This window comes from Polyodon spathula, chromosome 6, assembly GCF_017654505.1.
Source record: "Polyodon spathula isolate WHYD16114869_AA chromosome 6, ASM1765450v1, whole genome shotgun sequence".
NCBI classification, from domain to species: Eukaryota; Metazoa; Chordata; class Actinopteri; order Acipenseriformes; family Polyodontidae; genus Polyodon; species Polyodon spathula.
Window position 1 is genome coordinate 34,509,747 of NC_054539.1, and position 27,878 is coordinate 34,537,624.

At 40.3% G+C, this 27,878-nt stretch overlaps 1 protein-coding gene across 1 annotated transcript; it reads left to right on the plus strand.

Moving 5' to 3' along the window:
• Positions 1–3,125: 3,125 nt before the first annotated feature.
• On the plus strand, positions 3,126–27,878 carry cenpo (centromere protein O). The gene is made up of 8 exons (XM_041252779.1): positions 3,126–3,688; positions 4,021–4,079; positions 11,026–11,102; positions 11,621–11,784; positions 24,495–24,636; positions 25,844–26,106; positions 26,564–26,726; positions 27,311–27,878. Exons 3-8 carry the CDS (start codon positions 11,072–11,074, stop codon positions 27,439–27,441), a joined length of 894 nt encoding a protein of 297 aa, XP_041108713.1. The 5' UTR covers positions 3,126–3,688; positions 4,021–4,079; positions 11,026–11,071; the 3' UTR covers positions 27,442–27,878.

Genomic DNA, 27,878 nt, shown 5'->3' on the forward strand with positions numbered 1-27,878 from the left:
AGTCATTCTCGTTTAGAGCAAATACTGCCAGGACACCGACACATTTTATCTGTACATTATTACAATTATTATTAATAATAATAATTTCCTCATATTAAAAATAAATAAATTCATTAAATGCAAGTCAATAATCACAACTGCAGAACAGTCAACTTGTTCCTGCAGTTTAATAGATTTAAATTTAATGGAATCACTTTGAAAAAGCAATATGTTAAACATATATAATTACAAACATATAATGAGCAATATGTTAAACATTTGCCCTCAATTGTAATATACTGTATATACGTTTGTCTCATGTTCATAATATAGGCTACTGGATACACACATATAGGCTACTGTATATATTGAGCATTATACATGTTTCACTAATAGATGCTAACTAGCATGTTTTTGCAGTTAGAAAATTTTGCCTACAAAAACAAAGCTGGTCTCATTACTGGATTGCTGTCGTGTATGATAAGTCATATTGCATAGCTACAGATTTTCTGTAATAAGCCAGTTGACACATTTCAATAGCTGATCTCACATGTTTGTCTGTTTGTGAAAAAGTGTATTGGGATGCAGGCGTTTTACTCAGATCTCCCTAGCACAGCCCCGTTTCACCTGTATTATACTCTTAAATTTCAAAGACTATGTAGATACAAATGATTAACATTGCTTTGCTATCTTCCTAGAATTAATTTGAACTCTTTGTATTAACATGTCCAGTAAAGTGGTAAAATGCAGTAGTTATGTATATAACATCTCCACAGAAGTAATTTTTAATAAAAACTTCAAAAAGTAGGGAAATTCTTGCAAAAAACTGTGTTAATGCAGCTGTTAGGGTTGAACCCATCACCACAAAAGCAAAGAAATGGTGTTGTGGTTTTTGGTGTAGACTTTCTGTAGGCAGTGTGTGTGTGTGTGTGTGTGTGTGTGTGTGTGTGTGTGTGTGTGTGTGTGTGTGTGTGTGTGTGTGTGTGTGTGTGTGTGTGTGTGTGTGTGTGTGTGTGTGTGTGTGTGTGTGTGTGTGTACACAGTGCCTTGCAAAAGTATTCAGACCCCTGACCAATTCTCTCATATTACTGAATTACAAATGGTACATTGAAATTTCGTTCTGTTCGATATTTTATTTTAAAACACTTAACTCAAAATCAATTATTGTAAGGTGACATTGGTTTTATGTTGGGAAATATTTTTAAGAAAAATAAAAAACTGAAATATCTTGCTTGCATAAGTATTCAACCCCCACACATTAATATTTGATAGAGCCATCTTTTGCTGCAATAACAGCTTTAAGTCTTTTGGGGTAAATATGTACCAGCTTTGCACACAGTGTTGGAATGATTTTGGCCCATTCTTGGCAGATTTGCTCCAGGTTGTTCAGGTTGGTTGGACGAAGTTTGTGGACCGCAATTTTCAAATAGTGCCACAGATTCTCAATGGGATTGAGATCAGGACTTTGTTCAGGACACTGTATGACATTCATCTTTTTGTTCTTGAGCCACTCCAATGTTGCTTTGGCCTTGTGCTTGGGATCATTGTCCTGCTGAAAGGTAAATTTCCTCCCAAGCTTCAGTTTTTTAGCAGACTGAAGCAGATTTTCCTGTATTTTGCTCCATCCGTTCTTCCTTCAATTGTAACAAGATGCCCAGTCCCTACTGATGAGAATCATCCCCACAGCATGATGCTGCCACCACCATACTTCACTGTAGGGATGGTGTGTCTTGAGGCATGGGCAGTGTTAGGTTTGCGCCACACATAGCGCTTTGAGTTTTGGCCAAAAAGCTCTATCTTGGTCTCATCTGACCACAAAACCTTTTCTCACATCGCAGCTGAGTCACTCTCATGTTTTCTGGCAAACTCCAGACGTGCTTTCAGATGGTACTTTTTGAGTAACGGCTTCTTTCTTGCCACCCTCCCATACAGGCCAGTGTTATGCAGAGCTCTTGATATGATTGACTGGTGCACCACTACTCCACTCCCAGCCACTGAACTCTGTAGCTCCTTCAAAGTGATTGTTGGCCTCTTTATGGCTTCTCTCACAAGTCTCCTGCTTGTTTGAGCGCTGAGTTTTGAGGGACAGCCTTTTCTCGGCAGTGCCTGGGTGGTGTGATGCAGCTTCCACTTTCTGATTATTGATCCAACTGTGCTCACTGGGATATCCAAACACTTGGATATTATTTTGTACCCTTTCCCTAATCTATGCATTTGTATTACTTTATCTCTAACTTCTGTAGAATGCACTTTGGTCTTCATTTTCCTTCAGATTTACGGCCTTACCAACAGTGGGGTTTTTATCCAGAAAATGTGACAGCAACTGTAATGGTTCACAGGTGGAGGCCAATGGTAAGGTAATTGTGTCCTCGTTAGGGCAATTTCTTTCATGGGTGCAAACTGGGAGCTTCCACAGCACAGGGGTTGAATACTTATGCAAGCAAGATATTTCAGTTTTTTATTTTTCTTTAAAATATTTCCCAACATAAAACCAATGTCAACTTACAATAATTGATTTTGAGTTTTAAGTGTTTTAAAATAAAATATCGAATAGAACGAAATTTCAATGTACCATTTGTAATTCAGTAATATGAGAGAATTGGTCAGGGGTCTGAATACTTTTGCAAGGCACTATATAGTTAGTAAGTATTTTATGGGCTGTTTTCAAATGTACTTAAAAATAAAACCAATAACATAAAACCCTGTGGTTATTGTGATTATTCACACCCCTCTTACATTGACTCCAATAATTCAATAATTTCATTCAAATAACAAATCAACAAAACAGGGGGAGGAATATATGTTAAATAAAGCCACTAACATTTCTCTCGTAATTTACTACAAATACTACTTAAATAGTTGTATCATTTTTATTTTGGTGAAATGAATAACGGGTGAACTTAAGAAAAGGATTTTAAATGTGGAAACAGTATTAACCTACAACCACACTTAGACGGTATACATTACAAAATCACACCAATAGTCCATTGATAAAGTGTAATTTACAACATTATCCAATTCTGAGGAATTCCCGAGTTACGTTTTTTTTTTTTTTTTTTTTTTAACAAGATCAAATATATCCAAATGGTGAAATCCCAGCCTTTCTTGTTGTAGCTTGACCAATCAATACCCTGACTGCGTAGTAAATTTTTTTTTTTTTTTAAATCTTTTTCCACAAGCAAAGTTTTATTTTAACGTCGGATTAAGATACTGTTACACCAAGCTCTCTGTCACAGACAACTGTGATGGACAGCGTAAGCACAGCACTTTCACTGCAGGCCAAAGATACTTAAAAAAATGTCCCCGTTACCTGTCCTGGGGAACTTAAAGCTTTGTTCTCTGCTAGTTCGGTTACTATATACTAAATTGATATATGGCAAGTAACATTTCGCCAAGATAAGCATAAACAGGTAAAACGCAATTAGAGTTCACTGTCAAAAAATTATCTACTGAGCTCCAGGCAAGAGCGCCACTGTTAGCCCCGCCCATTGGTGACATCATTGTCCTATCCTGCTTCCTTGCACCTTTTCTTGGATAAATATACAGTATGTCAATTTCACATCGTCCACTCCAGCAGGCGACATTGTAATCAAATTGAACAGCACTATTCTGCAAGAAGGCAGACAAGACCCCCGGAAGCGGAAATTAATGTTTTATTGCATAGCCCAAAAGTACTGTTTATTTTTGCAGAAGCACAACACATATATTTGTAAGTCAACGTGGTAAGATGAGCTGAGTGTTTGCCGTAGTTTGTAGCCTCTGCACAGTATGCACAGTAAAACTTTGTTTTTGTATGCCGTACTAGGAAATGGCGCCTGTGTCGTATTTCTGTATAACAACGAGTCACTCAAAGTGTATTTATATCTTTAGAAAATATTTTTATTTAAATTATTTTGTCCAGTTATTTTAAAATAAAGTTCTTGTTTTTTTGTGTATTTTTTGTTTTTATCGATGTATGTATTTGTTTAATTTTTTCATGGGTGTAGTCTGGCAGATCAAATGTCAACCATGTTCATGCGCGCGCTGTTTTTAAATTTTCAGGAAGGAATACAAAACTTACTCGAGTTTCAGTCGGGCGGCTGTACCAAACAAAGGCTGCGGTAAGGCACTTGATATTGACATTACTGTTTTATTACCAGGCTGAAGCTGTTTTGATGTTGGACATTCGCAGTGATTCTGAACTGCAGGCACTAGGGAATAATACATACAATTAGCGCCGTCTTCAACCCCTCCTACTATAAAAATTACTGAGGGTTTTTTTATTTTTTATTTTTTAACGTAATTTACAAGGTATACTCTTTATATCTTGCTAAAAAACAGTTATGATGCTGTAACTGCCTTGACGAGCATATGGCTGTAGCTAAATGCGCAAAGGACCCCAGCCCAGGATTACTGAGAATTGATGTGGTGTAACTGTACTGTTGAACTTCAGACTACAATTAAAAAATAAACTGTAGCAAATGGAGCCCGTTGATTATAAATAATATTGATTTGATAAATACAGTTTAAATTCCACTGAGGTATCCCCTTTAGAGTTATGAAGGTGCTTCTATTAGGTTACGTAATATAATAGTACATAGCTTCTACATAAAAACTCGCAAAAAACGTATTTATCCTCATGAAAGATGGCATGCTAAGGAGTAATTTAAGCCATGTCTCGTTGCTATTTCATGCGTACATATTGCATTGTTATTAGTCAAGTTTTATGAACACAAAATACACAAGCTAAAAGTCATAGCCTGCGTCAGTTATTTATTTTAATGTGCAAACTCGAAAGCGAATATAATGTGCCTTTGCAGCAAATTAACACAATGCATTAATTCTTGCTCTGTGTGAAAAACGTAACAGTCGTTTAAAGTGGTGATATCAAACACAAAAGCCAAAGTCAGGAGAAGCAACTGGGCCAATTTTGTCAAGCATCAAGCAAATAGGCACACTTGGAAAGGTGCTTGGGCCCAAGGCTCACACAATTCTTGCTTTAACTTGGAGCCTTTTATTGATCGCTTTGCTCCACTTTGTCGCTTCACTTGAAATGCTCTTTGAATGACTTGAAGTGACTGAGACACACATTCACACACTGAGAAACACACCACACTACAACACCACAGTCTCGGTGTGTGTCTCAGTCACTTCAAGTCATATAGAGCATTTCAAGTGGAGCGAAGCAATCAAAAAAAGGCGCCAAGTTAGAAGCAAGAAGTAATTGTGCCTATTTGCTTGACAAGATTGCCCTATTTGCTTCTTGTAACTTGGACTTTTGTGTTTTGATATCACCCCTTTTAAACGGCTGTTAGGTTTTTCTGACTTGTTTTTTTACATTGACAATGTTTGTTTATAGATATTCTTTTTTTACTTGATAATGAATAAAACGAGGGAAAGCTATTCGAGAATGTGTATGGTAAATAGACAGACAGACTGACGAGAGTAATAGGTAGAGTAATAAGAGAAATTTGAAGATTTGAAAGTAAAATAATGGTAGAAGGGACTTTGGGACAATATTGAACGTGTAAACGTTTAGCTGCAAATGTACATCCATGAGTGGTGAAAACAATGTCAGTTTTGATAGGTATTGATACGTTATAGAGGTGTTATGAAGTTAGACCAATGTAAAACATTTGTAAAGCATTTGATCTTTGATAAAAGGCCATGGTTTGACTTGAATGAGTGCATCATTTGTATGCACCCGTTTTCCAGTAGCACCCACAGCAAGAAGAGACACATAGTGTCCTGAAGTAACACCCTGTCCTTGGTGTATGATAGTGGAAGCTAACTGGTCATTCCTGTTGTCCACATTAATTTTGCTCTTCTGCACAGTAGTAAACTTGGCATTGTGTCGCTTTGTAATTTTACTGTCTGGTTTGCACTGCAATCATTCTTCTTGTTGACTGAATAAGTTCACTTATTGTGACTGAAACCGTGCTAGATACTTCAGGACAAATTTCAGACAATTTGAGAAACTCTGCAGCATCTTGCTGCTCATCTCTGTTGAAGGGTTCTCCTAAGAAGTGACAAATATCCCCAGTAGTTAGAGATGCAGTGGATGGGAAGTGATCATAGTGGTAAACAAAGCTCCTTGTAGCCTTTGTGTTTTAATGAATCCTTCAGAAGTTGCAAGTGAGGAAGGCACTGCAATGTTTTACTTGCATAGCATGAGGTGAAATTCGGGTTGCTCAAGCCTCTTAATGCAAGTGTTCTCTTAGAAGATTTGAGGCGCTTGCTGTTCCTGAAGATTAGTGATGGCTCGGTGAATGAAGTGCACACAATCTTTTACCTTGTGTCCCTTGTGCGTGTTGGTCTCCTTCAAGCTTATCAACTTAGGTCAATAAATCCCTTTGAGCCTATTACTCTGCAACTGCAATTTGAGGTGCCTAAATGCTGTTGGGGTCAAAAAAGTTGATAAGTTGGACACCACTCAAGGATGTAACTCTGGAAAGTGTAATTAAACTTTGTCCATAGGAGGAAATGGAGTTACCAAGATCCATTATAACTGTTTTTTCATACCCTGGCATTTGTGAATGGTGATTGCATGAGCACCAATGACTGGGAACTGCTCTCGAACAATGTAGACTCTGTCCATGATTTCGAGCTATGAGCATATACGTTCAAAAGTATGGGTGACTCCATTGGTAAATTTGATGTTTATGGTTTTGACCATACTTGTGTTTTCCAGGTAGTAGGAAAGAGCTTGAAGCTTCCCTATTGCCCCATTGATGAGACCAGCGGCAATGTCAATGTTCTTGCGAAGCACCAGTTTGCAGCCTATTTTGACTCGTATGGTTGTTTTCAGTCCAGCTGCACGACTGCATCAGCCTTGTAGGCTTTTCATTTTTTCAGCACATTTCAGTCCACAGTCTATAAGATGAATGTCCTCTCCAGGCATACGATCAAGCACGGCAGTCTGGATCTGGTTACAGGCATCTACAGTAGGCATGATGCAGGTTGAGCTTTCATCTTTAGCATCTAAGTCATTCATGTGGTTGATAATTTTTTTTTTGTAGCTGAAAATATCTCCTCTTCCATAGGTATCAAGCATAAAGTCAACAATCTGCGATCAGCATGGTTAAGGAGGTTACCAAAAGTTCTGTCCTGTTTCTAGCGCATATTAAGTGTAAGTTGATCATACACAAACAAATTCCACAAATCCCATGGAGTTAGTCAGTTTGTGCAATTTCTTTTTAGTAACTGGGACATAAGGTGGAGTCTGATGCACAGGTGGAAGCTGTAGCCAATCCCCCAGAAGTAAGATGTTGATTTTTTCCACACTAGCAATCATCTGTGTTAGCAGTCTAGAAAATCTCACACAGACAAAGATGCATGTACAATAAGGTGACATTGGAAATCATGGACACCTCATCAATAATGAGGATGGTCACATCTTGCATGTCTGTATGACGGCATTGCAGTACCTCAGAGAGGTTACGATACACCTGTGTTTTTCCATGTTCCAGCAGAAGCATTAGTAGTCTGTGAATGGTCATCCCATTGATATTGTAAGCTGCAACTCCAGTGGGTGCTGTGATTGCCACTTCTTTTCCCAGGCTTTGTTTCACCCATGCTGTGACAGTTTGAATAAGAAAAGTCTTCCCTTTGCCTCCAGTACCATTCACAAACATGTGGAGGATGGTGGTGTTTGTTTTGGTTTGTTGTTGCAAAGTTTTGGCAATGTGGTCAAACACTCTGCTGATCTTTATTAAGGTGCTTGAACATGTCTTCTATATTTTGTAGAAGAGGTTGTGCTGCCACATCTCTGAATTCAGCCATTGCCTCTGCACCCCGCAGAAGATCAAAGTGAACTCGATTTTCAGGTCCTTCTGTTTCAAGCTCATTGTCCTCTTCAGACTCTGTTTCCTTTTGTTTCTCCACTACTAGTCGGGTTAACTCCTCATCAGCTGCAGCTATTTGTTGTAGTTGGTTATGATAGGCCATATCTTTTTGAAGGATATCACTACAAGCATGGAAGGCTTCCACATAGGAGTGGCACCCTTCAGGAAGAAGGTCTGTTCTGTCTTTCCATGGCTTGAAAGATAGGAGGATAGCATATAAGTAGTTCTCTGGTTGGTCTTGTACACTGTAATGGTAATGATTGATTAAGGGCATCCTTCTCTTTTTGATGTATCCCAAGGGAAACATTTTAGGCTTCTCTGTCACCACATCATGCCATGCAATGAAATCACAGAAGCTTATGTCTTGCAGAGCCTCTGGTCGTTTTGGTTAGTATGAGTCAATCCAGGAAAGAAAGTAGATGTCGGTTGAGTCAGGATTTTCTTTTGCTAGCATGTCAGTGTGTTCCTTGGATTTCAGCCGGCGGCTAGAAACCTTTTGATACCTCAATCCACTTGATGGTTGTGTATGAATCTGTGCCAGAAAGAAGTAAGCCTAGGAGATTGTCTGCTGCTTCAAGTGCACCACATTCTCTGTTGGACAAGTTGCGGAGTGCAACATTTCAGTCTACTGACCAGAGACTTGTTTGAGTTGGTGTCATTCATGATGCCAAGGGCAGAACTTTTTTTCAGGTTTTGAAAAGTATTTTTTAATGTAGCGGTTGAGGGATGTAGATTGTTCACCAATGAACTGAATATCCATATTGCCTTCCCAAGCTAGCAATATAGCTGGATTGTAGTCATTGGTTCTGACTTCTGCACTACTCCGTGGTAGATCATTGAGTCTGCCATGAGTTTTGAGTGCTTTCCGGCCAGCAATGGCCTCTGCCACATCTCTGATTACCACCATGGTTTGTTCTTTTCTGGTACAGGTGACATGTTGATTTAATGTACTGTGGAATTTGTGAGTTGGGGGGAAACTTCAATAAGTGGTGCATCTTCCACCCGAAGAAGCATGTGGAAGTGCTGCATTCCATGACCCTGGTACACTCTGCGCCAAAAGTAATATGTATCTTTCCCCAGAGGGCCATTTGGGGATGTGGAAAATGCAAGATTGCAAGAAACTTGTTGTGCATGAAGCGAGATGCACTGACAGGATCTCGTGCGACAAGTTAATTGATGGGCATGTTTGCAAGCCCTGGTTCATTCACCTCCTTTATGTATTGTCCCAGGTCAGTCCAGGTCCTCTGTTAATCTGGCAAAGATTGGCCTGATGCTGCAGCTGAAAGATATATTGCTGATTCAGCATAAATTGCGCATGGAATGACTGAAGCCGAGCTTTGACAAACTCTGTTTGGGGAAACACAGTATGTCTAGTTCTTTTTTTTTTTTTTCCCTCCTGGTCTTCCAGAACATCATCCTGTATGTGAAGCATTTGTTAAAAATCACTAGCTGTACCTTTCTTTCTTTCACTATGTATGGGTTGTATTGTGTAATTGTGGTAAATGACAGCCTCTTCATCTGGTTGAACCTTATGTAGCAAAGGTTCTTTGAGGTGAGGTTGTTCTTTGGTTGTTTCCTCCACAGTGATTTCATTGTCAGAAAGACATTGAAATGGGTTCAAGTTGTGATTAGTAAGCAAGTTGACAGTGTTTTGTGACAAGATGATGTCTTTTTAGAAAGGATTGATTTCCTTCAACTTCCGTAAAGCATTATACACTATTGATATCCACAATGTCTTTGTTGGTGCACTGCATACCAGGATGTGGAGTTCCAAGTCATCTGGCAAGGCTTGTTTTGGCAGGGGCAGTTTGCTCAGTGTTTCCTGAAGATCTGTCTGTTTGTAAATAAATGACATGTAATTTTCCTGTTGTTGAGTTTGTTTGTTTAGCTGTTGGTCCCAATGATGACGTTCCTGCTGCTGTTGGGGTCTTGCCTGTGTCTCATTGTGGTGCTAATTATGCTGGTTTGTGTTACAGTTGCAGATGGTATTCCTCAATGGGTGGATTTCGTTTTGAATATTTCCAAACGGTTATTTCCACTCTTGGGTGCTGTTCACATGAAAAATCAGACCTGACGCTGCGCTTTACGGGAACAATTCTGTGAGCATCCGTTTTGTGGGCTGTGATGAAGGCTATTAGCACTGCCATGCAGGTCCTGTGTGCCTAACAACAAACATTAACAGAACATAAACAACCAATCACATAACACACACACACACACACACACACACACACACAAAGAACACGTTGTCCAGTGGCCACGCCTTCCTGCTCGTGCCACATTTCTGACTGGGGTCTCAGCTGTCAGTCTTACGTGCAGGACCACCCATAGTGAGCGGATCAGAACGAGCCAGTTGTATATGGAGCGGGGGAGCAGAGCGGTGTAGTTCCTGGAACTGACATTTCCAGCTGTATATGTACATACGTGTGTGTATGTATGTAACCCTAACCATAAATAATCTTTATTTTTTATGTAGCTACTTAGGGAAAGTAATGTATAACAATCATTTCTTGCAGTATGTAAAAGTGAAATCTGTAAAATAGCTACAAATAAGCACCAAAAAATTAAATGAATAAAAAATGAAAAAGAGAAGTCCTAATTTATAATACAGTTATCCATCACGTATTCGACTACAGTGGGACCAGAGTAAGGCCACATATGTAAAAAGGTGGATAAATTAATCCTATTTAAGTACCATTATACACAACTGTAACAATTACTATATTCACACAAGTATTGTTTTGAGATTCAGCTTTTATTAGGGAGCTCCCCTAAATCCCTTGTTTAGAAAGATAGAGGATATTAATGCTTGTGACAGAGCAGCCGTCTGTGTGGGTGCATGCATTCGCTGCTCAGTGACAGGCAAGAGATTGCGAGACGGAGGTTGAAGTTGATATGCACCGCAGGCTAACAGGATTAATTTACATATCAACACACTGAACAGCTCACGTGACACTACCAGCAATGGCAGAGCACAGAGTAGGTACAACACAGTGTACGAAAACTTTGGTAGGATCTACAGTCTCTGAGCTAATCTTCGAGGGGAGCTTATTTTTCAAACATATTAATACAATCGGCTAGTAGTAGGGAGATTTTAACTTACAGCATTTATTTCTTGTTCTCTATATCTAGCTATAGTAATATGAAAGAAAAAAATACAGATACCGTGTGCAGTATCAATGCCTGTGATGCAAAACTCACTTGTTCACTCCATGTTTCCTAGGTTTTCTATCTTGGACTTCTCATCCCAGCCTTAGAACCACTACAGAATGGAGGAAGCAAAAGCCTTCCTGAAAGAAGGTTGCATTTCTATGTTTTTTTGCATACAGATTAATCTTGTGTTGAAATCCACCTGCCTTTGGAACAGATTAATTCAACTTCATTTTTAAAGTGATTGTAGAATGGGATCATATTCATTCTCCTGGTGTGTTCTAACATACAGGATTGTTTACAAGTAGGTTATGGTCTGTCTGTCTGTCTGACACATTTTATTCTTAATTTTTACTTGCATCATATAGATTTGCTACTATACACTCTTTCTATACCCCACATTATTGGAATCTAGTTCATGTTCACCTATTTATGAATAATATTTGGCTCATGATTAATTGCACTAATGAAGGATATATCTTGATCTGTTTGCAAGGACAAATCCAAGTAGATCACAGGGGTCATCTTTTATATTATGTCTGATTTATATTGAATAGGGGAGGTATATTTTGTCTTGTAATGCATTCTCAAATCTAGAAATGAATTCAATCAGTGTTAGGAACTAGTTGGTAATATCTTTACCTGAAGTGTATCTGTGCTCTCCCCAGATGTGCTGTCTCACTTGGAGATGCTGGAGGCACGGTCTCGCAATTTGGCTGTTCAACAGCAGGAGGGGTTGCTGCAACAGGAAAGGGTGGCTGAGCTGAGAGAGACAGTGGAGGTACTGCAAGTGAGCAGAGACCAGCTCAGAGCCAAGATTGCCACTGGCAGGGTAAGTGGACCCTATCAACATTGCATATTATTTTTAATGTGTATCATACAGTTATTAAACGTGTGTAAATTATGTATTCTATGGACTTTTAGTAACCTAAACTAGGTTTTGCTAGTCTTACTAATGAACTGGAAAACACACCATACATACATACATACATAAATACAGTGAAAAAGTATTTGCTCATCTGATTTTCTGCATTTTTGACATTGAATTTGGTCGGATCTTTCTGTGGGTTGTATTAGTATATAGAGGGAGTCTGAGAGAAAAAATGACACCAAAGTTTGGTGGTGCTTTCATTTGTTTTGTGTGCAAGGTAATCAAACACGCAATCTTCAGGTGTGAAAGTTATTGCCCCCCCTAATTAACTCAACCCAATTAAAGGGATAATTAGGGTCAGCAGTTTGAATACTTGGGTTAACAATTTAGCCTGATTTGGGCGAGACCTGCCCAATATAAATTTGACTAACTTTGGCCCTTACCATCAGAGTGAAGTTGTCAGCACAACTTCAGAAAGAAATTCCTGAAAACCTGTGGAAAAAGTTGTTGATGCCTATCATTCTGGAAAGGGTTACAAAGCCATTTCTAAGGCTCTGGGGCTCCACCAAACCACAGTCAGAGCCATATTGTCGAAATGGATAAAGTTTGGGACAATAGTGAATCTTCCCAGGAGTAGCCATCCTGCCAAAACCTCTCCAAGAGCAAGGAGTAAAATTATCCAGGAAGTCACAAAAAACACAACAGCAATATCCAGGCCACTCTCACCTCGGCTAAGGTCAGTATTCCTGACTCCACCATCAGAGAAACACTGGGTTTCATTGCAGAGTAGCAAGGTGGAAACCAGTGCTCACTAAGAAGAACATAAGAACATAAGAAAGTTTACAAACGAGAGGAGGCCATTCGGCCCATCTTGCTCGTTTGGTTGTTAGTAGCTTATTGATCCCAAAGTCTCATCAAGCAGCTTCTTGAAGGATCCCAGGGTGTCAGCTTCAACAACATTACTGGGGAGTTGATTCCAGACCCTCACAATTCTCTGTGTAAAAAAGTGCCTCCTATTTTCTGTTCTGAATGCCCCGTTGTCTAAGCTCCATTTGTGACCCCTGGTCCTTGTTTCATTTTTCAGGCTGAAAAAGTCCCTTGGGTCGACACTGTCAATACCTTTTAGAATTTTGAATGCTTGAATTAGGTCGCCACGTAGTCTTCTTTGTTCAAGACTGAACAGATTCAATTCTTTTAGCCTGTCTGCATATGACATGCCTTTTAAGCCCGGAATAATTCTGGTCGCTCTTCTTTGCACTCTTTCTAGAGCAGCAATATCTTTTTTATAGTGAGGTGACCAGAACTGCACACAATATTCAAGATGAGGTCTTACTAGTGCATTGTACAGTTTTAACATTACTTCCCTTGATTTAAATTCAACACTTTTCACAATGTATCCGAGCATCTTGTTAGCCTTTTTTATAGCTTCCCCACATTGTCTAGATGAAGACATTTCTGAGTCAACAAAAACTCCTAGGTCTTTTTCATAGATTCCTTCTCCAATTTCAGTATCTCCCATATGCTATTGATAATGTACGTTTTTATTTCCTGCGTGCAGTACCTTACACTTTTCTCTATTAAATGTCATTTGCCATGTGTCTGCCCAGTTCTGAATCTTGTCTAGATCATTTTGAATGACCTTTGCTGCTGCAACAGTGTTTGCCACTCCTCCTACTTTTGTGTCGTCTGCAAATTTAACAAGTTTGCTTACTATACCAGAATCGAAATCATTAATGTAGATTAGGAACAGCAGAGGACCTAATACTGATCCCTGTGGTACACCACTGGTTACCACACTCCATTCTGAGGTTTTTCCTCTAATCAGTACTTTCTGTTTTCTACATGTTAACCACTCCCTAATCCATGTACATGTGTTTCCTTGAATCCCAACTGCGTTCAGTTTGAGAATTAATCTTTTGTGCGGGACTTTGTCAAAAGCTTTCTGGAAATCTAAATAAACCATGTCATATGCTTTGCAATTATCCATTATCGATGTTGCATCCTCAAAAAATCAAGCAAGTTAGTTAGGCACGATCTCCCTTTCCTAAAACCATGTTGACTGTCTCCCAGGACCCTGTTACCATATAGGTAATTTTCCATTTTGGATCTTATTATAGTTTCCATAAGTTTGCATATAATAGAAGTCAGGCTTACTGGCCTGTAGTTACCTGGTTCAGTTTTGTTTCCCTTTTTGTGGATCGGTATTACGTTTGCAATTTTCCAGTCTGTCGGTACAACCCCTGTGTCAAGAGACTGTTGCATGATCTTGGTTAGCGGTTTGTAAATTACTTCTTTCATTTCTTTGAGTACTATTGGGAGGATCTCATCCGGCTCAGGGGATTTGTTTGTTTTAAGAGCTCCTAGTCCCTTTAACACTTCTGCCTCGGTTATGCTAAAGTTATTTAAAACTGGATAGGAACTAGATGATGTGGGGCATGTTGTCAGTATCTTCCTTTGTAAAAACTTGTGAAAAGTAATAATTTAATATATTTCCTATTTTTTTTTCTTCATCTACGATTTTGCCATTTGTATTTCTTAAACATTTAATCTCCTCTTTGAATGTTTGCTTGCTGTTGTAATATTGGAAAAACATGTTGGAATTGGTTTTAGCCCCCTTAGCAATGTTCATTTCTATTTCTTGCTTGGCCTTTCTAACTTCCTTTTTGACTTGCGTTTGCAGTTCCGAGTACTCTTTCTGTGTACTTTCTTTTTGGTCCTTTTTTAATGCTCTGTAAAGTGCCTTTTTTCACTGAATATTTTTTTTAATTGATCTATTAAACCATTTTGGCAATTTAGTTTTACATTTAGATTTGTCTACTTTAGGGATGTAATTGTTTTGCGCCTCTAGTACTACATTTTTGAAGAACAACCATCCTTTTTCTGTGGGTGTTTTCTCTATTTTACTCCAATCTACTTCTTTTAGTCTCTGTTTCATACCTTCATAGTTTGCTTTTCTAAAATTGTAAACCTTAGCTTTAGTCATTACTTTTGGGGTTTTAAAAAACACTTCAAATGAGACCATGTTGTGGTCTGAGTTTGCCAGTGGTTCTCTGACCTCTGTTTTAGTTATTCTATCTTCGTTATTTGAAAAGACTAAATGAAGGCATGCCTCCCCTCTAGTCGGTGCCTTGACAAATTGTGTTAGGAAGCAGTCATTTGTCATTTCCACCATTTCTATTTCATCCTTCGTGCTACCCACCGGGTTTTCCCATTTTATATGGGGGAAGTTGAAATCCCCCATTAGTATGACTTCTCCTTTGCTACACGCATTTCTAATGTCATTGTATAACAGATTATTGTGCTCACCGTCTGAATCTGGCAGTCTATAGCATGCTCCTATTATTATGCCCTTTGAATTTTTGTCTGTTATTCTGACCCATATTGATTCGGCTTTATTTTCTTTGTCCAGGTTTAACCCCTGGGCTTCAAGACTGTTTCTTATGTATAGCGCTACCCCTCCTCCTCTTCTGTCCTGCCTGTCTTTCCTATACAGTGTATACCCACAAATATTATATTCGTCCCCATCACTCTCAGACAACCAAGTTTCTGTAACACCTATCACATCATAGTTACTTGTTAGTGCAGTAGCTTCAAGTTCTAGAATTTTGTTTCTGATACTTCTAGCATTTAGATAAATACATTTAATGGTTGTCTTACCTGAGTTGTTGTCCTTGTTTTGATGCGGTCTCCCTTCTGTTTTTTTTCTTGATTTCTCCCCCCTTCCTTTCTAGTTTAAATGCTTCTGAACCTGCTTGAGGATCTTTTCTCCAAGTAGACTGGTTCCCTTGTTATTTAAATGCAGTCCGTCCCGTCTATACAGATAGTCCTCGTTGTAGAATGTGGTCCAATGATCAAGATAGGTGAAGCCTTCCCATGTGCACCACGTCTTCAGCCATTCGTTTTGATTAATTATTTCCAGCTGTCCATATGGTCCTTTGCAAGGTGCGGGTAGTATACCAGAAAATACCACAGTTTTGGTTTTCTCTTTTTATTTCCTTCCTAGCTCTCTGAATTTGTTTTGCAGGGATTTTGGTCTGTCTCTTCCAATGTTGTTTGTACCGATGTGGACGACTACTACCGGGTCGTCTCCTGTTCTTTCTAGGAGCCTGTCCACGTTTTCAGTGATGTGCTTGACCGAGGCTCCCGGAAGGCAGCACACTGTTGTAGTAAGGGGGTCCAAACTGCGAATTGAACTTGCTGTGTTTCTCAATATGGAGTCCCCAACAATCATGACCTCCCTTCTTTTTGCTGTCTGGTCACCACTGTCAGTAGTGTCCTGGATGTTGTTCCTTTCATTCTCTTGTTGTTGGTTCTGCTCATCAAAATTCTGAAGTGACTCAAATCTGTTGGTTGTTTTGATTTCTGGTGGTTGTGTTTGACGAAGTTTCTTTTTTTCCCTGCTTCTGCCTACCTGAACCCAGCTGTTCTGACCTTCTATCTCCCTGGTGGCTTTCAGTCTGTTAGGGGTGATGCAGACTTCCATGAATTGTGGGTGTGCTAGTTCCTCAAGATCCTGTTGCTGTCTCACTTCTTCCAGCTCCATTTCTAGTATACTTACTAGTTTATACAAGTCCTGGATCGCGCGGCACTTTACGCAGACTTGGTTTAGCTCCGCTGGGTTTTCTCGGATTTCCTACATCAAGCAGGTGTCACAGATTACTGGCTTGAAGACCATGTTGAGGGTTTTTCTTTTGAAGTTTAGTTTCTTCTGCAGCTGTCACCCTGCTTTCAAACTGCTTCTAAACTGCTCTGTACTTTTCCACACCTGTACTTCTCCCACTCGCTGTCGCTTCCACTCGCTGTCGCTAGGAAGACTGCCTCGTTTAACTGTGTTGTTCTGCTGTGCTATTGGCTCCTCCCCTCGCCCGTGTCTCAGAACGGCGCTGAATTTGAATCGGCTGCTCCGACGGGGATCGTCTGCTCCTGCATGGGGAAGGGGAGTGGTGCCTGCATGGTGACCGCCTTTCCCCTCGGCGTTGACCATCTCTTTTCACCCAAGAGGTGTCTATGCCTCTGTACCGGTGGTAGGGAAGTGGAGGGGGAGCTCTCTGGTCACTGTAGCAGGGGGGGTCCTAGATGACCTCTGCGGAGGCCCTTGGATCACGGACCTCATTGTCCCATGGCTCGGGGAGATAGACTTCTGGGGATAAGGTTGATCTCCGGCACTTAGTTCTTCTAGAGAACTTCCTACACGCAGTCCAGCTCACCTACCAGTGCTTCCGCCGCATGTTCTGACCCTAAGCATCTGACGCAGAACCGGTGCTCGTCCTACCTGGGCTGCTTTGTCGTGCACTATTCTCACTGGTGGAACCCAGCGGAAGGACCCAGTCGATTGAACTGACATGGCGTCATATGCGAAGCTGCTGCACTTTGTGCTGATAGTAGCGCGGTCGGTGCCGTGTTGTAGACGGCTCTTAAAACGATTCACCAGTGCCGAAGAGAGCGCTATCAGTGTCAAAGTCTGTGCCGATGGATCGCGCGGTCAGAACCGGGCTGCAGAAGGCTCCAAAGCTAGTCAACCGGTGCCGAGATAATCGGTGTCGGGATCAGCATCGAGGAGAGCGCCGTCGATGCCAAGTCGACCTGTTCCAAGGTCGGTACCGACGGTAGGCACAGTCGCTGCTGGGCTGTAGGTGTCGCCAAAGATGGTTACACCGGTGCCGAGTCAAACGGGACCGGGTTGGCGCTGTTTTTCTCCACCTCAAGTTCGGTAGGAAAACGGGCTCTCGCTAGGAGAGCCCGAGGCTTGAGAGGAGCGCTAGGCCTGAGCTGCTTTTTTTTTTTTTTTTTTTTTGGTTGCTGTGACCGATTAAATCGGCATAGAGGACGACGCCACGAGTCAAACAGCTCTCCACACGGTATTTGAAAACTACACAAAGCCTTGTGCAGTGAAAAGAGAGTAATGGTCGCTTGCCAATTTCAAAAGAGAGATCGAAACCAGCTCTAGTCAGTAAACTGACGCGAGAATTAGGTAGGAGCACTCTCAAAAACGCTCGAAAGCGTGATTGTACCGTGGATAAAATTAAATTTGACGGTAAAAACTGACAAATCGGCCAAATTCGGTACAAGAAAGTGTGAAGCAATCTGCGCTACCTGGGAACATTGTATTTCTAAATAACACAACACTCATTCAAATCAACAATAACACACTTGGCTACTTGCCGTCATATTTGTAAATACATAATAAATAAATACAAAAACAGTAACCGCGGCTTTCGCCGTCAAATACAATAAATAATAAATAAACAAACACAAAATAAACTGCACAGGGGCGGAGGGGGAAACCCTGTTCTAAAAATAAATAAATGATACATTTACAGGGCTCCTCGCCCTGTCGCAAGGATTGAAAACCTTTTCATCCTCTAAGTAAGGAGCCTCGCCCTGACTGGAGTAATCACAACCACTCTTATTCTCTGAAACAGGGTTTCAGCCTGCGCATCTACCTCACAAGATCACTTGCCGAGTTCCATTTTAATAACTTACTCCACTGCTCACAAAATGATCTCTCTGTTTTCACTCTTAACTACATAGTTCATCAAGCCTTCTCTTCAGTCCATGTGACTGTTAGTTTTAAGCCTATCAGTACACATAGATCACATTTCAGCGCCGTTTTAAATGATGCAATTAAAATACAAACCAGGCGTGTGAAAGGACGTTGCCTTCTGTTTTTATTAATTTCATTAATCAATGCTGCTTATTAGCTTATTTCGAGTTATGTATTTTTAATTTTTTTTCAGGGCTTTTGCTTTTTATATACCATATGAAATTATTGTTTTTGGTTTCTAATTCAGGTTATTATGCTTCTATAAACAATATTATTGCAATTTAAGAAAGTTAGTCCCCAACACACCATAATAAAATATTTTTTTGCAGTTTAAAATAGAATGTCTGAAACGTGATTGTTACTTGATTGAAGAAATCATTGCTGATACTTAGGGCCTCATGCACTTAACAGAGTTAAATTACCAGAAGTAGTGCATGGTACGAGAAACCCATACTGCATGCAAAAAGGAAGGTATGTCCACTCTATTCACTAATATAATAATATGCACGAAAAAGGCAAGCTATATGATTCATTTGTCATCATAACACACGAAATGCTGCACGCATTACACACCATTTATTTTAGTATATGGGTACTCCAAAGGACAGGTAGTCCGGCTCTCGCTTTGTCAGAATGACAGCAACCAAGGAGGCACCAGTCAGCACCAGCTATCTTCAGTGGGTCTCTGTAGGATGAGGGGAGGTAGCCCAGTGTTATGCAGATTTTGTATCTCCATAGAATTCTGTATCCCTTAGATTTCATGCCTGCATAGATCAAGATCACTATAGATGTAATAAAATTAAAATGTGCTTTTTGTAAGGTTAATTTTAATCAGGCGTTTTGTGTATTGAGCAATGCAGAAGGCTGTGTGTACTTTAGAAAATCAGAGGTGTTAAATCTGCGGTTTTATTTTGCTACAGTCACAACTTGTGCAGTACTCACTGTTGTCTTTTCCGTGACAAAAATGCAAATGTTTCAGAGCCGAAATAGTTTGGTGTAATTCATGTGCTAGCACAACTGTCTCTTGTTGTTTTGGCAGTACAACGTCATAATGGAAAAAATACAGTACATCATGGGATTTTATACAGCACTGTCTATTCCTGAGATGCATCTTCCATTGAGAAAGCAACATGTTTGGAATCGGAATAAAGGAAATGATTATGTATACACTTCACACACAGTCATCGTTTGGTAATTATGATTTCTATTACATGGGAGTAGATGACAAAACTTCATGCTGATTTGAACTGTGTTCTCGCCAAGATAAGCACCAACTATGATGCAGTTTTACAGTAAACTAATGTGTTCCATCTGCATCTCCATCCATTTGTGTTTCTTTCCATCTGATGATGTAGATATCCTTCTGAAGTGATGGCTGAAGTGTAATGCTGGCTCCGGGGATCAACCACAGTGCGGTCTCCCAAGCGCATCTGCATGACAACTGTCTGAATTGAGCGAAGTAGGGTACATCTCTGGGGTCTTCGAAGTGGGCACTTTCCATCCTCTGTTTCGTCGACTAGCCCACAACACCTCAAGAGGGCTTGACAGTGATTCTGGCGTCCCATCATCACCCCCCTCTGTCCCCCACTCAACTCAGCCCAGCTTACTTACCTGTACATCAGCGTTGCTTTCTTTCTATTGTGCTTGAGATCCCCAGCCAGAATCTTTGTCTCAACCACAGCCAGTTGCTGCTCCTTTCTGCTGCTTCAGATAAATTCTTCACTGTACGATGCAAATCTTGGCGACTGAACCCGACATCTCTGAGAAACGGGGTTGTAGAGCGTGCCACAAATCCTCGACAACCTAACCCCACTGGGTAAACCTGGACTCTCCATCCTCGCTGTTCCTCTTCAGCAGCTAGTTGGGCATACCGAAGTTTCTTCCTCTCATGCGCCTCATCTACAGCATCCTCTCATGGCACTATTAACTCTACCATGTGAACAAGGCTTGCTGATCCAAGGTTAGTGGTGGCAATCTCAGGTGGAAAAATAAGCCGTTGACCAACATTTTCCAGTCTCTAGCAGCTTTCAGTTGTCCTGGGCGAGGCTTGGTTTTATCGCCTTTTCCTGGTGGTTGCTCTTCTGGATGGAGGAATATTGTCTTTTGTGTGTAATGCTTTGATGGAACTGGTGGCAACTTATTGGTGAGGTTACACAGCACCTGGTCATGGTGCCAAGTAAACAGTCCTTGGCTAAGACCCATCTTACATCCTGTCAAAATGTGCCTTAATGTTGCAGGTGATGTAACACAATGGTCATGAGGGATCCTCACCCATCCAGAGGTTTAGATTCTGTGGTGATGGGAGAACATCATATGTTGATCTAATGAGGAAACTGATCCTGCTCTGTTCCATTGTCCGTAGGTCTTGCCAGCCTATCTTGTATTGTTCCACTCTCCCGTCTCATCCATTCTCTCTGCTTGGCCTGGGAAACGGCCTTTACACACCTGATCCTCTCCTCCTGCTTTTGTACCTCACTGACTACCAGCTTCCTCCGTTGAGCTGGGGTTGTCTTGTGCCATGTAGGAGGAGCTGAACTAAGACCAAGACGCCCTCTTCCATGCTGAACTTGCCCCATAATATCACCGATTCGAAGGGCAGCCTTAGCATTTTCCACAGCTTTCTTTGCCGCCCACTTTCTTCTAGTTTAACCAAGGTGCTGCCTCCCTTACGCATTTGTTGTGTGAACCTACTAATGTCAATTCCAGTCGGACCTTGGCGCACTTAAACTCCTTGATTAGAGCAGAGCCTGGTAGCTGCAGTATTCCTTTATCATAAAGTTCCACTCTGCTGAAACACTCAGTGTGGAACTCCCAACTATTTCCTGACGTATGAACTGATTAAAGCTTCCAGCTTCTCAACTGTTAGGGAAACCTCGTACACAGTCAGTAGCCACAGGAGTCTTGGCAGTAGACCAAACTGAAAGCACCAGAGTTTATTTGCCTGGTAAAGCGATGCTTTCTGTGTTCTTCTACTCTTCCACTGCTTGTTGTCTAACCTCTCCAACACAAACTGTGTCCTTTTAGATCCTCATCATACCATCTCTCAAGACTTTTCACTGGCTTCTTGGACATTGTTAGTATTGCCTCACCATTTAATGTAGAACCTTTTATCTACTACCTTACCTTTTAATTATAGCGATGCTCCTTGATTTAGTGGGCTTGAATTGCATTCATGCCCATTCAGTGTTATTGGTTAATTTGCCCAATAACCGATTAGTGCAGGCTACTGTTGTAGTCGTGGTTGTCATGTCATCCATGTATGCTTGAATTGGTAATAGTCGCATTCCAGAAGCCTAGTACTCTCCTCCCAGTACCCATTTTGATGCCCTAATAATTACTTCCATTGCCATGGTAAAAGCCAGTGGAGAAATGGTACATCCTGCCATTATTCCAATTTCTAGGCATTGCCATGTAGTGTTGAATTCTGAAATTGAAAAACTAAATTGCAAATCTCCAAAGTAGGCTTTCACTAAATTTGTTATTGTCATTGGTACGCTGAAAAAATCAAATGCTGCCCAAAGAAGTTCATGTGGCACTGAACCATATGCATTAGCCAAATCCAGGAATGTCACATGGAGCTCCTTCCTCTTCTTTTTTGCTGATTGAATTTGTTGCCAGATTACGCTGATGTGTTCTAAGCATCCTGGGAAACCTGGAATGCCTGCTTTTTATACTGAAGTGTTAATGAAGCAGTTCTTTAATAGGTAGATTGACAATCTCTGAGCAATAATGCTGAAGAAAATCTTGCCTTCTACGTTTAATAGGGAAATAGGGCGAAACTGACTGATGCTTGTAGAATCTTTTTCTTTTGGTATAAAGACTCCACCTGCTCTGTGCCATGCTGTTGGTACAACCTGTTTTTCCCATGTCACTTTCATTAATTTCCACAGGATTCGTAGAACTCCTGAAGTAAATTGCATTTTCAGAATCATATCAATTGTGCAATATTAAAAACACCATATGTTAATATATTGCCCTTAAGCCACAAAATCAATGAAATACATCCTATGTAGCCAATATTTGACAAGTTATTTGTAACGTTCTTTGGAACACGGGCACTTGTTTATCCTGGAAAAAAATTAAATACAGTTCCTGAAAGCAGATATACGCGTTTATCATGTTTCCCACACAGCACTACTTGTGGTCTGCTCTATTTATATTGTGATTTAGACAGACTCCGCCTGGTTTCAATAAGCGGTAAACTTAACACTTGCTGAGACACTTAGGAAAGTTAGCACTTTTAAGTAAATATAGTTTTTATACGAAGTCCCTCCCTTGCGGTATTTGGGGAGAGAATTTGAATACATTTCCATGGATTACCATTATTAATTGTATGTTAATGACTTGCATGCGGTATCTTTCCATATGATTCATTTTGCGTGCAAAGTCATTTAAGAACATAAGAACATAAGAAAGTTTACAAACGAGAGGAGGCCATTCGGCCCATCTTGCTCGTTTGGTTGTTAGTAGCTTATTGATCCCAGAATCTCATCAAGCAGCTTCTTGAAGGATCCCAGGGTGTCAGCTTCAACAGCATTACTGGGGAGTTGATTCCAGACCCTCACAATTCTCTGTGTAAAAAAGTGCCTCCTATTTTCTGTTCTGAATGCCCCTTTGTCTAATCTCCATTTGTGACCCTTGGTCCTTGTTTCTTTTTTCAGGCTGAAAAAGTCCCTTGGGTCGACACTGTCAATACCTTTTAGAATTTTGAATACTTGAATTAGGTCGCCACGTAGTCTTCTTTGTTCAAGACTGAACAGATTCAATTCTTTTAGCCTGTCTGCATATGACATGCCTTTTAAGCCCGGAATAATTCTGGTCGCTCTTCTTTGCACTCTTTCTAGAGCAGCAATATCTTTTTTATAGCGAGGTGACCAGAACTGCACACAATATTCAAGATGAGGTCTTACTAGTGCATTGTACAGTTTTAACATTACTTCCCTTGATTTAAATTCAACACTTTTCACAATGTATCCGAGCATCTTTTTAGCCTTTTTTATAGCTTCCCCACATTGTCTAGATGAAGACATTTCTGAGTCAACAAAAACTCCTAGGTCTTTTTCATAGATTCCTTCTCCAATTTCAGTATCTCCCATATGATGTTTATAATGTACATTTGCCGCTGGTTAGTGAATATAGCAGGTGTACAAAGCACGCAGTAACGGGTTTACTGCGTGGTAAACTGGTTACCGCTGTTTAGTGCATGAGACCCTAAGTTTAGTAAAAAGAAAAGTACTATATTAGTTCAAAATGAATTAATGTTTGGATGTTTGGTGATAATTCAAAAGCATTTTATTTAGCCTATAAAGAAATAATTTTATGTTCAAGGAAGTGCACTTTTTTCAATTTCCATTTCTGCTGTAGACAGCATTAGTTTGTGAACATGTTTTGTACCTGCTGCACCAAGTAATCCTGAGAAGTGTGGTTTTTTTTATTTATTTATTTATATATATTTAAAACAAGACAGTTGCTTTTTATTGAGGATTAATTGTTATGTTCCATACACCCATGACCTGGCAATTTACTAGCCCAGCACTGGAGAGCATTTGTACTACAGTTGCGCAGATTGAATGATTTGTAAATGCTGCCTTCATGTTAATTTTGGCCATCATCTTCCCAAGGATATTGGTGCAATAGTAATATGCTGTTTTTGAAGATGTGGTGCAATGGTACAACTAAACAGTTTGGAAGCCTATCATATTGTAATTGACACGTCATGGATAAAGGTATTAAGCACCGTTTCCTTTGTGTCTGTATGAATTGAGTAATGGATTGTCATATTTGTCAAGGGGTCTTCCTTTTGAAGTAAAGGTGTTAGAGGTTACTGCTATGGGGTGTTCTCGTTTAGTTCTTGATGAATTTAATGAAGGAAACCTTTTGTCAGAATGTCTCTGAATGTGTAGTTTGATCTAATTACTTAGATTACTTATCTGTCTGTATTGTTAAGGAACGCAGTGTGACCTACAGATCTCTGCTCCTAATCAAACTGTTGATTTGCCACCCTTTGTTCAAAGCCGGAAGCTTCTGTGCGGCTGCAGTGCCTTCTCTGACACACTGGGATGAGTCCTGTAGGTGTAGTAGTTGTATATGTCTTCATTCATTGCTGTAAATTATGTTTGCGTTTAAGGCTGCCCGCCAGCTGGAAGAGGAGAGCGATACAGATGATGAGGATGAGGCGCCACTCTCCCCTGATGAAGAGACACTGATGGCCATTATGAACGCCAGAGTTATCAACCTGCAAAACATGCTGCAGGTCCACCGACTCGCAGGTACACATGAATGCTAACAAAATAAAATGAAATATAGTCGATTGCAAAAATATCAGTGCTGTAATTTAGGAGTACAGAAAACCAAGATATAAAGTACATGAAGAAAAGTGTTGTGTCAAGTATTTAAAAACAAAACAAAAAAAAAAAAAAAAACCACAGCACCAGATCTTCTACCACTGATCAGTTATTAACCCCATGTTTGGTTTTACATTCTAGATGTAAATACACACATTAATAGCAGTACTGGGATGCTATTTCATTGTAGTTTGAGATTGCTACCTACAGTATATACTTGGGCTAATTTAGGCCAAAGAAAACCTTTGCATGGATTGAACTATTATGTTTTGGGAGTATCTTTCACATTCTTCTTTAGAGTAAAATGTGTGTCATTTTTGCAGATGTCATTTATGGATTTGTTTCCACTGCATGATATTTCCTTTGTGTGTGATATTTTATTTTCTGTGAAAAGAACAAAACAAACCTGGTCATTTTTGCCTCTGAATACAAGTAGAGTTCGTTTGAAACGAGTGTAAGCGCATACAGCCCCCTCCCACCAGTTACCTAAATAGTAAAAAGGTGCAGGGATAGAAAAAACATTCCCACCATCTGATGCATTCAGGGCTTTCCTTTTGCATTATGTGCTACAGCTACTGAGGTTAGCAGTGCTGAGCAGGACCAAGAGGCTGCTTCAGTTGTGGTTCTTGCAATCTCTACCACGGCATCTTGATGCCGTTTTGGTGACAGCTTTTGCATCACCGTTATGAAGGCTGTTGGTTCATTCTAACAAGCAGGCTTCCCTCAGTCTCGTGTGGGTACTGACTGAGTGGTTTTGCCAGTAACTTGCACAGATACCGACCTGCTACTGACCAAGACTTATATCCCTGGTTCGGTACCAAGCCGGTCTTGTTTGTGTCTTGAACAGCCCTGTTACTGTCTTTAAGCAGACTGAGCCAGTGGCAAACTGGCTCCCTATGCTCCAGCAGCCTCAAAGACCAGCACAACTGGCTGCCAGAGGCCTGCTGCCAGAGGTGCTGTTCGCCATGGAGGCTACGATATGTTCCGGTGCAGAGACAGAAACCTCAGAGGTTGTTTTTATTAACTAGGCGCAGTTAAACCTGGACTGACTCAGTGCAGTAGGAGTCTTAGTTCCATCCCTGTTGTTGCTGTAGTTTTGCTGCATTTACCTGACTCTGTCTGTGCCCTGTAGGATTTGATATAAAGGTGGCCCGTCCGGGCAGAGCGGTGTGTTTTACAGTCTACACAGCCTTTGAGGGCATCTACTTGGATACCTACTGCCTGGATGTGGACATCAAACAGATACAAATCAGCCGCCACAACATTCCGCCGCTCATCCCTGTGGCGGAGCTTGCAGAGCAGTACCTGCGGCAAGACATCCCCACCTTCCTCAGCATGCTCAGCAGGCACCTTAATGCCTACGTGGGCAGGAAGTACCAGATTGACCAGATAAAGGTAACTCCAGATGTGCTGATTTTAAGGTCTAACCTGGTCTCCTGTTTCATTCATTACCCAAACTTGGCAGCTTCTTGGAAAGTTGTGTGAACTTTCATCCACTTACTGAAAATCCCTTTCTTTCTAGATGAACACCTGTTGTACTGTACTTTCCTCTGCGCATTTTGAAGGGCATATTTACACATGCGTGGGTTTGGGTATTTTTATACATGCATGCATTTTGTTTTGCAAAAAAGCACCTAACTTTTGGTAAGAATCAAGGTATTTACTCAATACGGGCAAGGCACTGATGAAGGCATTTGCCTAAATGTTTGTCTACTTTATTATTTTTATATATTTATTTTAATATGACATTTCTTATATTCTAACAATCATGTAACAATGTGCCACAGTGTCTGTGTTTTTTTTTCACAAAAATTAAAATGTTTAAATAGTGTTAAATTCATGTTTTTGGCAGGAACACTTTGGGTGCTCTGTACGGATTGAGAACACTTTGTGTAGTATGCTGATCCTGGAGTACGGCACTTGCTGTAAGGGAGTGGAGTACAAGTTTATTGTTGCACTGGAATACAGAGATGTCACACGCTGCATGCCCACTAAGGTCACCGTCACCTTCACAGGTACTGGGGTCATGGAACAGTTACGTAATAAACCAGTCAACTGTGTAATTCAGAGTTTAAAACAAACAGTCAAAGCAGGTGTGTAAGCAGCCCAGATTCTAGTAATAACATCTGTTATTATGCTTCTGTATTTACACAAAGAAATTTAGATGGACTTCAAACATGCAAATATTGGGAGGGGGTGGTTTTAGTTTTTTTTTTTACTATTATTATGTTCTCTCCTTTTTGTTTCCTCGTTTATTCATAACTTCAAACACTAAAACAAGTATAAGATAAAACTAAAATAATCTACAGAGTTTATTTAATACCCTGAGGGGATAAATCACTGCTGATATTTTTTTAAAACCATTTACTTTTCATGGCATTCCCAGGATAACCTCATATAGGTGATTTATACACACCAGTGCAAGTCCACAGTACTGTAAAATGCTCAGTTCTGTAAATGGTGAAACCCTAAATATATTAATACCACCACATCCACTTTTTAAAAAAGAACACTCAGCTAAATGCTAACTTTAATACATAGCTAATAAATGTGCACACTGCTTTTGCTGATTATGTTTTTTTGTGTCCCCTAAATATAGGTGAAGGGTCGGTCCCTGTGGAGAAGAGGCAGGCACAACACTGCTCCCTCTTCCAGCAGACACCAGCTCACACGGTCCTGCAGATGCTGAAGAAGAAAGGGCATATCATAGGGAAGGACACAAAGCAGTGAGAGAGGGGCTGAATGGCGCTGGAAAGCATCTGAGGCTGCTACCTTATGCAGTTTGAAGACATAAGGGCCAGACACCTAATAAAACATGAAAAGTTGTAATTTTGGTTTCCTATCTCTGTATACGCAATATCTCTCACTAGAAAATACAGCTAGTTAAAAAGGCAATTTAAACTTGCCAACAGTTTTGAGGTAATTGCTGGATGGTCTGCCAATCTCTAATTATAGCATAATTGTAAAAGGAACAGTTCTACAAATGGTTGCCTGGATATGCATGGATAACCTGTTGTGTCCATATACAAAGGATACATATGCTCTGACTGATAAAGAAGCATGTGCCTTATTATTCAAAAGTTTCTTTATTGCTTAGATTCATTTGCACACTTTTTTGTTTGTTTTATTTTGTATATTTTGTTTATTGCAGATCACTATTTCCAGGT

Coding starts and splice junctions, on each gene's coding strand:
- cenpo (XM_041252779.1), top strand. CDS start 11,072: ATGGAGGAAGCAAAAGCCTTCCTGAAAGAAG. Junction 11,103..11,620: donor AAAAGCCTTCCTGAAAGAAG/GTTGCATTTCTA, acceptor TGCTCTCCCCAG/ATGTGCTGTCTCACTTGGAG. Junction 26,727..27,310: donor GGTCACCGTCACCTTCACAG/GTACTGGGGTCA, acceptor CCCTAAATATAG/GTGAAGGGTCGGTCCCTGTG.